Source organism: Canis lupus, chromosome 8 (assembly GCF_011100685.1).
Source record: "Canis lupus familiaris isolate Mischka breed German Shepherd chromosome 8, alternate assembly UU_Cfam_GSD_1.0, whole genome shotgun sequence".
Taxonomy (NCBI): domain Eukaryota; kingdom Metazoa; phylum Chordata; class Mammalia; order Carnivora; family Canidae; genus Canis; species Canis lupus.
Window position 1 is genome coordinate 13,800,235 of NC_049229.1, and position 13,023 is coordinate 13,813,257.

General features: G+C 35.1%; 1 protein-coding gene across 3 annotated transcripts in view; it reads right to left on the minus strand.

Moving 5' to 3' along the window:
• BAZ1A (bromodomain adjacent to zinc finger domain 1A) overlaps positions 1–13,023 on the minus strand; it is an 89,520-nt gene that overhangs the window by 32,595 nt on the left and 43,902 nt on the right. For all 3 annotated transcript variants that reach the window (XM_038544479.1, XM_038544480.1, XM_038544478.1), the window contains 7 exons: positions 12,011–12,098; positions 8,087–8,221; positions 6,785–6,884; positions 6,155–6,321; positions 3,212–3,307; positions 2,411–2,549; positions 980–1,126 (listed from right to left, as the gene is read on the minus strand). In XM_038544479.1, coding sequence (XP_038400407.1) covers positions 980–1,126; positions 2,411–2,549; positions 3,212–3,307; positions 6,155–6,321; positions 6,785–6,884; positions 8,087–8,221; positions 12,011–12,098 — 872 coding nt within the window. The remainder of the gene's footprint in view (positions 1–979; positions 1,127–2,410; positions 2,550–3,211; positions 3,308–6,154; positions 6,322–6,784; positions 6,885–8,086; positions 8,222–12,010; positions 12,099–13,023) is intronic.

Genomic DNA, 13,023 nt, shown 5'->3' on the forward strand with positions numbered 1-13,023 from the left:
CACTCATGTTAGAGAATATATTTTGTTTGAACTCAGGCTGTAAAATAAAAAGATAATCAACATCAGATGCATAGTTATCATCATCCTGTTGCTTCAGGGACCAGGCATAAAAATACAAGCTCAAGTTATCTAAGGTCAACAATACTATCTGAATGCAACAATGTCCCATCTTTTTGTATAGAGAATGCTAACAAAATGTCTCCCAAAAGTTATTTCTTATTGTGAATTTTTATGCAAATACACTTAAGTACTGTTTAAAAAGGCTTCCGATCCTAAATCTTTTATGTGGCAAAGTTCACAGAGAGTATGATTCAGGAAGCAAATCAATCTCTTAATACAAATGCTTAACAATTCCTCTGGTTAAGGTAAGTTCTAAACAAAATAGTGATCATACTCTGTTTTAAAAATAAGAAAGGGTTTCTCCAAGAATTAGTCCTACATTAATATGTGCCATACACTGACTTTAGATATTTAAGTGCACAGAATTTAAACAGCAAAATTTCTAGTTCAAACTGTTGGTGAAATAAAAAAATTAAATTTTACATGACTCTTATCTACAAACTGTCACATCTCAAATGAAATCAGCAATAGCATTTTCAATTTAAAGTAATGATAACAATAATTAAAGTATTTCCTAGGTGGAGGCAAAAAAAAATCATTGCCATTTAGAAGAATCTCTTGGAATTAGAGATGCTGGTCAATGACATCTGTAATGCTCCTAAATCATAGGGGAAATCTAAAGGAATGAAAAGCAAGATAGATTGTGGGATGGGAGTAGATATTTTAAGGTCATCAGAAACAGGATATATTAGTTTTTATGAAACTGATAATGTATTGTTCATATATGACTCAAGAATTGGGGAACATGAACAGTTGTATTTTGTAACTGTAAAATCAAGGTAAATTTTAAAATAACCTTCAAAAATCAGTTCCAAAGCTACAAAGCTACTATCAATCAGCAATAATAGTGAATTCTGACCTTTGGTGTCAGCATCCGTTATTTGCTCTTTGGCTACTTCCTCTTCTTCTTCAGCTATCGCCTGGAAGATGGCAGTCAGGAAGAAAAAAAGCAATTCACATAGTGGGCCTTCACTGTCATTTCCTACAAGAGCTTCCTCTAACACTTCTGTGAATAAAATGTTTAAAATGAATTTAAAGTTCCGTTCATGTACTGAAAAAAACAACTCCATTGGAATAATAAACATTTTAATCAAACAACAGCCTGTGTAATGATTTTTTTAAGTGTCTATTTATCAAAGTAGAGTATTATCCAAGGCAAAATAAAAAAACAAATTATAATGATTACAATGAAATATAATAAAATCATAAGCCAAAATCACTACATTCAAGAAAAGCAAAATTAGCCTCCTCAGATCAATATTTTCATTTTAAGTTTAAATTTCAGGTGCAAATTAAAGCACATATTAAAAATCATCATTTTATTCTAATTTGAATAACAACTCAAAAAAGATTTGTTATTGTTGTCCCACTGTTCTCAAGAGCTATGTGGGACATTACTGTTTACCAAGTAGTGCAAAGGAGAGGTAATCATTAGTATTAGGTGTAATCTTAATATTGTATCCAAGTCATAAATGTTTCTTATCTAATTTATCTTACCTAAACCAGCATTGTTTAGACCTTGGTCTGTAAGGCACAATGATTATGCCTCACTCTGCTCATAAAGAGAAACTGATGGAATGTAAAAGCCCTCCTGAAGAATATACTTTTATTAAAATAACAATGGCATTATAATTCTGTCTTTGAGGGCTTTATTTTGATTTTAAGAAAATTATCTAGCTATTTGACAATTAAAAATCCAAAATGAGATTCAAAGCCCTCCTTAATGTAGTTCTTATGATGTTTATAAAAGCAAAAGTACAGAGGCAATACAGAATCACAAATTAAAGGTAGGCAGTAACTTGTCTCTAAATGCAGCTAATGTCAACTCCTTTCTCCCCTGAACTTCCATAAGCCATGACACCTTCGAGAAGAGGAATCTATTCCTTCATTCCTTTAAATCCCAGCAGGCCTGACCAATGGAATATGACAGAAATAAGGTTTGCAGTTCCAAGCCTAGCCTTTAAGAAGACTGGCAGTTTCTGTCCTCTTCTTTTTGGAGCCTTAGATACCACATAAGTAGTATATGCTATCCTGATGGAGTGGGACGCCATATGTAGGAGCACTGAGGCACCAGGCATTTGTATGAGGAAGTTATCTTGAACACCCACCCAGTCAGGTAAGCCTTCAGATAACTCCAGTCCCAGCCACTTTCTGTAACCACATGAGAGACTTCAAGAAAGAGCTGGACGGCTAGTTCCAGTGACTCTATCTCTCTAACTTTGAGAGATAATGATTTATTATTTTAAGCTACTAATTTTAGGGTGAACTATAACATAGCAATAGCACTTGCCTAGGGTTACTCCCTCAGGAAACTCATCCTGAAGATCAAAAAGTTCCCCAAAAGCATTAAGAAACTCCAAAACCATCAGAGCATCACCAAAGATTTCAGGAGGTAGTCTAGTCTTCACTGGAGTTGGTTCTGGAAGTTCCTGGAAGATTAAACAATTTATATAACTATTTAAGTCAAGTACAGAAAACTGTAAAAGGTAGATATATACTTTTTACTGAGTAAGATTTATTTCAGGTAGACTAGTGATTCTCAACCCTGGATATTTATCACAATCAACTTTGGAACTTATAAGATTATGGTTGCCTTGGCCTTATGCCAGCTTTACTAAAGCACAGTCACTAGGGACATTTTTCTTTACCAAACTAAGAACAGCTTTGGGCTGATGTGTATTTCTGACAACACTTCTAATTAAGAGGGACTTTTAACCTAGATTCTGAGATCAAGGCATTAGCTGCATCAATATTAACTTTAAAGCAGGATCTCCTTAGGATATGGAATAGAATTAATCTACCATCTACTAAATTTAGAAGAGATTCCTTATGAACTGAGATGAAATGATAATACTGGATTATCGGCGATCATACAAATGACAAATTATATCTGCAGAATGAGAATTATTATCAAAGTTTGTTATAAACTACTAACAGTGTCGCTTCAGAACTCTTAAATACTGCATTTGGTTAATTAGCTATTTCTTCTTAAATATGAAGAAGCCACTATTAAAAAGAAAGAAAAATTTCATCAGCAAAGCCACACAGCACATAGAGTATGGGTGTGAAATATCACATAACATGCTTATACCTTAAGATCATCACATTCCATATCTTCTCTAGGTTTACTCCACTGTTTTAAGTATTCCATATATTTTCGCTTTTCTTCACGTAATTTTTCTCTTTCCTAAAACATAAGGTTAATAAAAATTTGTATAAGAATTTTATAAGGCAGCATCAGCATCATCTAGAAACTTGTAAAAATTACAAATATTTGGGCCCTAAACCAGACCTACTCAACAAGGAACTCGGGTTGAGACCCAGCAGTTGATGTTTTAGTAAGTCTTTCTGGTGATTCTGATGCATGGTAAAGTGTTAGAACCACTGATCAAAACAATGCCTGCCTAACACAATTGCTACAAAGATGGAAAATGTCTCACACAGAGTAGCCCCTGGATAAATATTAATTCAATCTGACTGCCTATAGCGGCTCTTCTCCTACTTCAAATCAATTGAATCTTGACAAAGTAAGGTAACAAATTATTAGAGTACCTAAAATAAAACCTCCCCCCATATTTGTAACCTAGTTATTTTCAAGATTCATTTAAACCTAATAGCCTAAGGACAGAGGGACGGGTAAGTAAAAGCAATATCAGAACACAGTTGGTAGATTTTTTTTTTTTTTCTTTTAATCCAGGTCATCAGTCTTGCTCATTTGGTCTTTTGACACCCTTACTTTTTGGTTCTGGTATTTTACACTGGAAGATAAATAATGACCCTAAAAAATCTCCAATAAAGCAGAGTGCAAATAAAATATTTTATTTTATATTATATTTTATAATTATTTTCCAACAAATATTTAACATGTTCATATTATTCTCTTCCTTTGAAATTCAGGACCACTGGAGGTAACAGATGTGAACTTATCAAATTTTCAACATATAACGACTAGAGATAGTTACAGAACTTACTAATTGTGCTTTAAGTAGTCTGCTATAGTAAGTCTTCCCCCTACACCCCATAAGATGGGTATTCTCATTCACTATTGCTAAGGGTGTAAAATAAGCATGTTTAGCAAACACATATCTATGTATGTGTATAGAAAAAGTGTTAAGTATCTTTACCCTTTGACTTATTATTCTACTTCTATGAATTTATCCAGGGACATAATCCAAAAACAGTAAAGACTTTTAATTCATAAATTTGAATAGGGTACCATTATTGATGAGCAAAAAATTTTATCTTATTTTATTTTATTATGTTTTTTTATGAGCAAAAAATTTTAAAGCACTTACCTGTACTTATCTGATTAACTATCATGCAGTTACTAAAAATCCCACCTTACTTATTACTTAATACCAGGAAGAAATAGTTCAACATTAAACAAAACAGAAAAATTACAAAATTACAGATGCTGCATCTTTTTTAAGGCCCAGAATAAAGATTAGAAATAAATTCAAGTGTTAAAAAATGCTATCTCTAGGGGCACCTGGGTGGCTCAGCCTGTTAATCATCTGACTGTTGGTTTTTGGCTCAGGTTATGATCTCAGGGTCTTGGGAAAAGAGCCCCATTATCAGGCTCCATGCACAACAGGGAGTCTGCTTGAAATTCTCTCTCCCTCTCCCTCTGCCCATCCCCTCTCTCAAATAAATAAAAAAAATTTTTAAATGCTATCTCTAAATATAACCACATTTAGATTACAAGTGGTTTTTTTGTCCTCTACATTTTCTTGAGTGTACATATATTATACCTCCACATCCATCCCAATGGCCTATTTGAAATAGTTCAAGGAACTAGAGGCAATTTAAATGCGCACAGGGTGTAATAAGATCAGCTAGGGCTATTTGTGAATATCCTAGAAAATGAATGACACTTACTGACTCAGGAGAAAACCAGCCACAGAATTCTCTAAGGAATATCTTATAAAAATATATAAAAGATATATTTTTTTAATAAAAGATTTATTGAAAAATCTATTTTTACAGATACTTTGTTCTTCAAGGAGAATAACACTAATATTCTTGATATTTGTAGATTCTATTGCATTTTTCTAATTATGTATTTTACTTTTGCAAGTTTTATGGATATCATCTTCCATAAATTTGGAAGTCTAAATAATGAAGAAAATGGACTTTAGAATTGTATTAAGGGGCACCTGGGTGGCTCAGGAGGTTAAGTGGCTGCCTGCAGCTCATGATCCCAGGGTCCTGGGATTGAGCCTTATGTTGGGCTCCCTGCTCAGTGGGAAGTCTGTTTCTCCTCTCTCTGCCCCTCTGCTTGTGCTCTCTTCCTCTTTCTCACTTGTGCTCTCTCTCAAATAAATAAAATCTTTTTAAAAAAAGACTATTTATTTATTCATGAGAGACAGAGAGAGAGAGAGAGAGAGAGAGAGAGAGGCAGAGACATAGGCAGAGGGAGAAGCAGGATCCCTGCAGGGAGCCCAATGTGGGACTATCCCCACACTCAGGATCATGCCATGAGCCGAAGGCAGACTCTCAACCACTGAGCCACCCAGGCATCCCAAATAAAATCTTTAAAAAAGAGAAAGAATTGTACTTAAGAGGTTTTGGGTATAAAGGCATGTATATATATACGTTGAACTCTAAATTATTCATTAAATTTTCCAAAGCAAAAGAAAGCTAAACCAGTAACTTTATCAGCACTCTATGTACAACTAGAAATATAAATAAAAGAGGTAAAAGCATTTGAAAATTAACCATGGATTAAAAAAAAAAAAGAAAATTAACCATGAATTTTTTTTTTTTTTAATAGCTAACATTTTTTTTTAAATTTTTTATTTATTTATGATAGTTACAGAGAGAGAGAGAGAGGCAGAGACACAGGCAGAGGGAGAAGCAGGCTCCATGCACCGGGAGCCCGATGTGGGATTCGATCCCGGGTCTCCAGGATCACGCCCTGGGCCAAAGGCAGGCGCCAAACCGCTGTGCCACCAGGGATCCCTAACCATGAATTTAAATATGCAAAACACTATTTATTATATAGTGAGCATAGCTAATATACTTGAATGAATACCTTTTCTCTTTCTATTTTAAGTCTCTCTTTTTCCTCTTTCTTCTTCAGTCTCTCTTCTTCAACAATTTTCTTCAATTCTTCCTTCTTTTTCTCTTTATCTTCTTTTTCTTTTTTCTTTGCTTCTAGGGCATCTGCTTTTTCTCTTTTTAATTTAGCCTTTTCAAAAGCTGTGGAGAAGGTCAAACTTAGAACTATTCACAGACGGAAAATAACATATTTTTTAAGGTAACAAAAGAATCCCTGAAATAATGGTTAAATGTGATCAGTAGAGTCACAGGGGTTGTAAATTGCTGGAGGGAGCCAGCAGGGGATTAAAATGGGAAAGCAGGTTGACTGGGTTTAAGATAAAGTACTGCACTGGAACATATACCTGCCTTTCAAAGTCCTGCTACTCTAAGTGTGGCCCTAAGACTAGTAGCAAAGTATCACCTTGTTAGAAATGCAGAATCTCTTAAGAGATGAACGCACATCTCATTTATCATAAAAGTCTATAGATGCAGGGAGAAAAACTATGCTTAAAAAAAGAACCCCAAATAACAGAAATATGCCATTTCAGAAATACCCTCCACCAAACACAGAAAAATTCTTTTCTCTACCTAAACAGTTCTTGGAGAGAATATTAAAACTTACCCAGTGACTTCATTTCTTCTTGTTTCAAAAGTTTGTCTTTTTCTTTAGTAGCTTTGTTCCTATAACTTGCAATAGTCTGTTTATTAGCAACGCTGTCCTCCTAAAAAAAGGGAGAAACTTTTACAAACTGATGGTCTGCTTGTTCTTAATAAAAGTTCTATTTATTAATCTTTATTTCTTTAAAAGATTTTATTTATTCATGAGAGACAGAGAGAGAGAGAGAGAGAGAGAGAGAAAGAGAGGGGCAGAGACACAGGTAGAGGGAGAAGCCGGCTCCATGCAGGGAGCTCGATGTGGGACTGGATCTCGGGTCTCCAGGATCAGGCCCTGGGCTGAAGGCGGTGCTAAACTGCTGAGCCACCCGGGTTTCCCGTAATAAAAGTTTTAAAACTTTCATCAAGTATACTTTCTTTATAGTACAATAAGATTCTATTTCTAAGCATAATTGAACTTTTGATAATCTTAATCATAGCAACATACAGAATATGAGTTAGTTCTATAGCTCTGCAAATTAGCACAGAAAGCTCCCAGGAAACACAACCAGTGATCTACAAGGAGAATCTTAAAAATATGTATTAGGAAAACAAAACAAAACAAAACAAAATTTCCAAGGTACCTTATAAAACTAAATGGTGTAGACATCAACTATAAAAGAGGCTTATGTCAAAAACATTTTTATGGTCAATGTTAAATAATGTCAAAAGATTTTTTTACTGTACTTCTTGTGAGAATAATGGTCTGTAACCTGCTTAGTATAATATTATTACTATCTTTTATCTTTTAAATGCTCTTCATGTTTCAATCCCATAATTTATTCCCTGCGCTTCTTCCTGCTTTATGTTTCGGTAACTGCTTATATGCTTGCTTCCACTTTGGTATAAAATCTCTGTGGCATTAAAGGTATGTCCAATTCACACTTAAAACTTCCACAAGCCTCACTGCTAAGCAGTTATCAACATACATTACACACATTGTACACAAAGAAATGTGTTCCTTCCTAAGGCTATGTGGGTGAGGGGAACCAAACACTGCTTGTGATTTTCAACAGTTTCTTTTTTTTTTAAGATTTTATTTATTCATGAAAGACAGAGAGAGAGAGAGAGAGAGAGAGAGAGAGGCAGAGACATAGGAAGAGGGAGGAGAAGCAGGCTCCATGCAGAAAGCCCAATGCGGGACTCGATCCTGGGACTCTGGGATCACACCCTGAGCCAAAGACAGATGCTCAACCACTGAGCCACCCAGGTATCCCATCAACAGTTTTATTAAGAGCTACAATGCGGCTTTTATCCGTTCTCTACTTACCTGACTAATAGATACTCGTTTGGGAGGTCTCCCTCTTCTTCTATTAGTAGGAGTGAAGATAAATGTGGGTGGATCATCAGGGAAGAAGTAAGAAAAATCTTGTTCTGCTATTTTATATGTTGAAAGAGATGATGCCTTCATAAAAACAAAAAAAGACATAGGGTACAGTAATAACACCATTTGGAAGCCTTATAGAGATGCGCTCTAAAATGTCATATGACTGCTGTTAAACAGTGGAACATTCTAAACATTAGAATCTCATGTGTTAATATACAGTAACACACATCTTTAAATTCTCTCTATTTTTTTTTTTTTTTAAGTTTTAGGGGTAGAATTTACTGATTCATCGGTTGCATGTAACACCCAGTGCTCATTACATCAAGTGCCCTCTGTAATGCCCATCTCTCAACTACTCCATCCCCTCGCCCCCCTCCCCTACAGCAACCCTGTTTGTTTCCAAGAGTTAGAGTCCTTTATGATTTGCCTCCCTCTCTGTTCTCATTTTATTTTTCCTTCCCTTCCCCATGTTCATCTATTTCTTAAATTCCACGTGAGTGAAATCATGTATTTGTCTTCCTCTATGCTTAGCATAATAACCTCTAGTTCCCTCTGTGTTGTTTCAAATCGCAAGATTTCATTCTTTCTGATAGCTGAGTAATATTCCATTGTGTGTGTGATACAACACCATCTCTTCTTTATCCAGTGTTATACATTTTAGCTGGTTTACTTGATTTATTATCAGTCAGCTTTACCAGAAAGAAAACCACGATTCAATTCAAAGGATTCCCCCCCCATAAAATATGCAAGAATGGTTCAAGAGTTTCTTAACTATTCAACTGAGTTTCTTAACTGTTCAAGAGTTTCTAAAACTATTTCAAAATTATGTTTATACAGTAATCTTTTTTGGTTTGCATTGCTTTTGACTAATTTTGTACAGAATTTTCTATGTAAATAAGTAATCCACATATTTAATGTTACAAATCTACTGTATTAACCCAATAAATTTTTCTTAATCATTTCCTAATTGCGGAACATTTAGATTTTCCCCCTAATTGGGGGTAATAAAACTTATTTTTTCAAAAAAGGCTTTATGTATCAAATTTTAAAGTTGATCTGGCAAAGGAGAAATGCTGATAAATTCTTATCAAGTTTCAATTTAGAATTTTAAGTTCAGAGAAGTCAATCTCATTTTTACCAGAAGTTGTGTGATGTTAGGAAAATTGCTAGAGCTAAAAGTTTCAGAACTTATTCACCTTGCATCCATGTCCAACTCAAAACTTTTTATTTTTGGCTAGCAATTCTGAAGATTATTTTTGGTCTAATAGCCAAGATCACTATTATTTCTCTTGAAGAAAACATGCCTCTTACAGAAATATTTTTCAGAAAATGTTTAATAGTGATACAAAAATTTATTTATTTTAAAGATTTTATCTATTTATTCATGGGAGACAGAGAGAGAGAGAGAGAGAGAGAGAGGCAGAGACACAGGCAGAGGGAGAAGCAGGCTCCACACAGGGAGCCCGACGTGGGACTTGATCCCAGGTCTCCAGGATCATGCCCTGGGCCAAAGGCAGGCGCTAAACTGCTGAGCCATCGGGCTGCCCATGATACAAAAATTTAAATTGTTAAAACAGAAACATTTCAACTGGGAATTAAATTTTGTGTAATAATCGTAATCTTGGTAGAATACAGCTTTGAACATTTAAAATTCAATCAGTTCTGGCTATCATAATAAATCAAGAATCTATTAAGATTTTACATTAAAGTCTATTAAGATGGTAGTTGACTATCCCACGTAAATCACACCTGAATATACAGATTGCCCTTTAAATATGAATATTAGCATATTAGCATATGAATAAAGCATATGAGTGGTTTCTTCTCAAATATATATGCTCACAAAAGGTCAAAATAGGCTTTAATACATTAATTGCCAATGTTCCTCATTCATACATCCATAATACACAATAAACAAATACATCTTTGTGTTCTTGCAGTATTTTTTTTTTTAAGATTTTATTTATTTATTCATAGAGACACAGAGAGAGAATGAGAAGCAGAGACACAGGCAGAGGGAGAAGCAGGCTCCATGCAGGCTCCATGCAGAGAGCCGGACGTGGGACTCGATCCAGGGTCTCCAGGATCACACCCTAGGCTGCAGGCGGCGCTAAACCGCTGTGCCACCGGGGATGCCCTCTTGCAGTACTCTTAATAGCAGACTACACTTACCACATCAGGTATTTTTTTTTTTTTTTTAAGATTTTATTTATTTATTCATGAGAGACAGAGAGAGAGGGGCGGGCGGGGGGTGGGTGGGGCGGGGGCAGAGACACAGGCAGAGGGAGCAGCAGGCTCCATGCAGGAAGCCCGACATGGGACTCGATCCTGGGACTCCAGGATCATGCCCTGGGCCAAAGGCGGTGCTAAACTGCTGAGTCACCAGGTTGCCCCACATCAGGTATTAAAACTTTGTTATTTCTGTGTGTGCAAGTACACTAGATATCTGCTAATAATCTGTTGTTATACTCTAAGAGAAGAATGTTTACTGTCACTTTAATTGTCATTTCTTTATTAAATAAAGGTGAACTTCTGTTCATGTTTACTGACTATTTTCCTTGGTGTAAAACTCCTGAGGCTTTCTACCATTTTTTCCCCAATTAGGTTGTTTTTGTTCATTGATACATAAGATTTTTATAAATTAGGGAAATTAGCCAACTTGCTATTTATGATACACATACTACAACTCATTTCATATTGACTGACTGCCTACCAATGCCAGCACAGTTCTAGCCACTTCTCAAGTATTTGAATCATTAACTTTTTGTAAGCATCTTTTTTACATGGCTATCCATGATTTTCAAAGCTACAGAGTGAGCACAATTTAAGCTTTTTTCTCTTATCAAGACAAAAACATAAATATGCTTACATTAACAAAATTATTTCAGATGATTCTATGTTTTCAAGTTTTTATATATCATCCACTATGAATTTTGATCATGCCTATTTGTTTATTCTTCTACTGGGATATTTGTGTTTTTCTAATTGATTTGAGCTCCTCACTGTATTTACTGGAAGTATTTTTCTTCTAGCACTTGCCCTTGAAATCTATTCATTATGTTTTCATTTTTATTTAAAGATTTATTTATCAGAGAGAGGGAGAGGGAGAGAGGAAGAGAGGGAGGGAGAGAGCGCACATGTAGGGAGAGGGCAGCAGAGGGAGATAATCTTCCAGCTGACTCACAACTCTGAGATCATGACCCCAGCTGAAATCAAGAATCAGATGCTTATTAACCAACTGAGCCACCCAGGCACCCCTGTGATGTTTATAAACCTACATTAAACTTATATCGTCAAATCAGTCTTATCCTTGGAATTTCTTTTCTTTTGCTCTTCCTAAGTACTTCAACATGCAGAACATTAATAATTGCTTTATTTCCTTCCCTGCCCCATTTGAGTAGTTCTAACTTCGTTTTTCCCAAGTTAACCAGGTGTCCCAGTTTTATTTGTTAAATAATCTATCTTGGTCTGTAGAGACTTGAAATGGTAATTTTCACATAAAACTCATATATTCCTTTTTTTTTCATTTCTTTTCTTTTGATGTAACATCTATTAACTATGAAATACACAAATCTTAAGCATTTAGTAGCTGACTTTTGACACATGCATACATCTCACTACCCATTTTACTGATGTTTTACTTAGTATTTCTCCAAAAGGAGTTAAATATTTCTCAGTCAAAAAAAAATAGTCTTAGCTTTACCACTTATTTATTTCACAATGTGAGATTTCTAAACTTGATTTTTTCTCCTTAATGATAATGAATAAAATACAATCCATCTGCTTAGTATTGGTTTCTGATGTTCTTTTTAACCTGTTCCTCCTTTTTTTCTCCTCCTTCCAATAAATAATTTCACTTCTCATTACCTTAATTTTAATGACCCCATCTTGTGGTTCACAGTGTTGCTTCAGAAAAAGCTTTAATTTATCACGAGAAAATAAGTGTTTTCTCCGGCTACCAGGGAAAAAGGAGGAAAAAGAGTGAAGTGTTAGTATCAAAGAATTCATTTCAAACTCCATAATCTCTATAAATCCACAATCTCAAATTCAAGTTTAGGAAAAGAAGGATATTTCATTTTCCAATAGTATTTATATAGAAGTTATGAGAAACTTTATACAGAAGTATTTATGTTGAATGTTATAAGATCAACTTGAGTGGATCTATTATTATAAATGTGCTTTACAAACATAATATACACATTTGCTGCATAAGAATCACTTAGAAGGGATCCCTGGGTGGCGCAGCGGTTTGGCGCCTGCCTTTGGCCCAGGGCGCGATCCCGGAGACCAGGGACCGAATCCCACGTCGGGCTCCCGGTGCATGGAGCCTGCTTCTCCCTCTGCCTGTGTCTCTGCCTCTCTCTCTCTCTCTCTCTCTCTCTGTGTGTGTGACTATCATAAATAATTAAAGAAAAAAAAATTAAAAAAACTTAGAAATCAAATAAACCTCAAGGAATACACTAAATACACTATTAGTGTATTTGTTGCTATTACTAAATACACTATTTAGTAAAACCAAATTTTAGAAAATGAGATGATCCTTTCTAAAAATATAACCATTGAAAAAAAAATTTTTTTTAAGATTTTATTTATTTGAGAGAGAGACACCACGAGCAGGGAACAAAAGAAGAGAAGTAGACTCCCCACTGAGCAGGGAGTCTGACATGGGTCTTGAACCCAGGACCCTAGGATCACAACCCAAGCTGAAGGCAGATGCTTAATCCACTGAGCCACCCAGATGCCCCTGAAATTCTTTAAAAAACTAAAATCAGTAAACTACCAGATATCACATAACACTAAATCAGTCAACATTCAAATGGATATTGCGATCGTTCTTGAACATGTTTCAAAATATTTTGTATTTAACTTTCATATGGCAG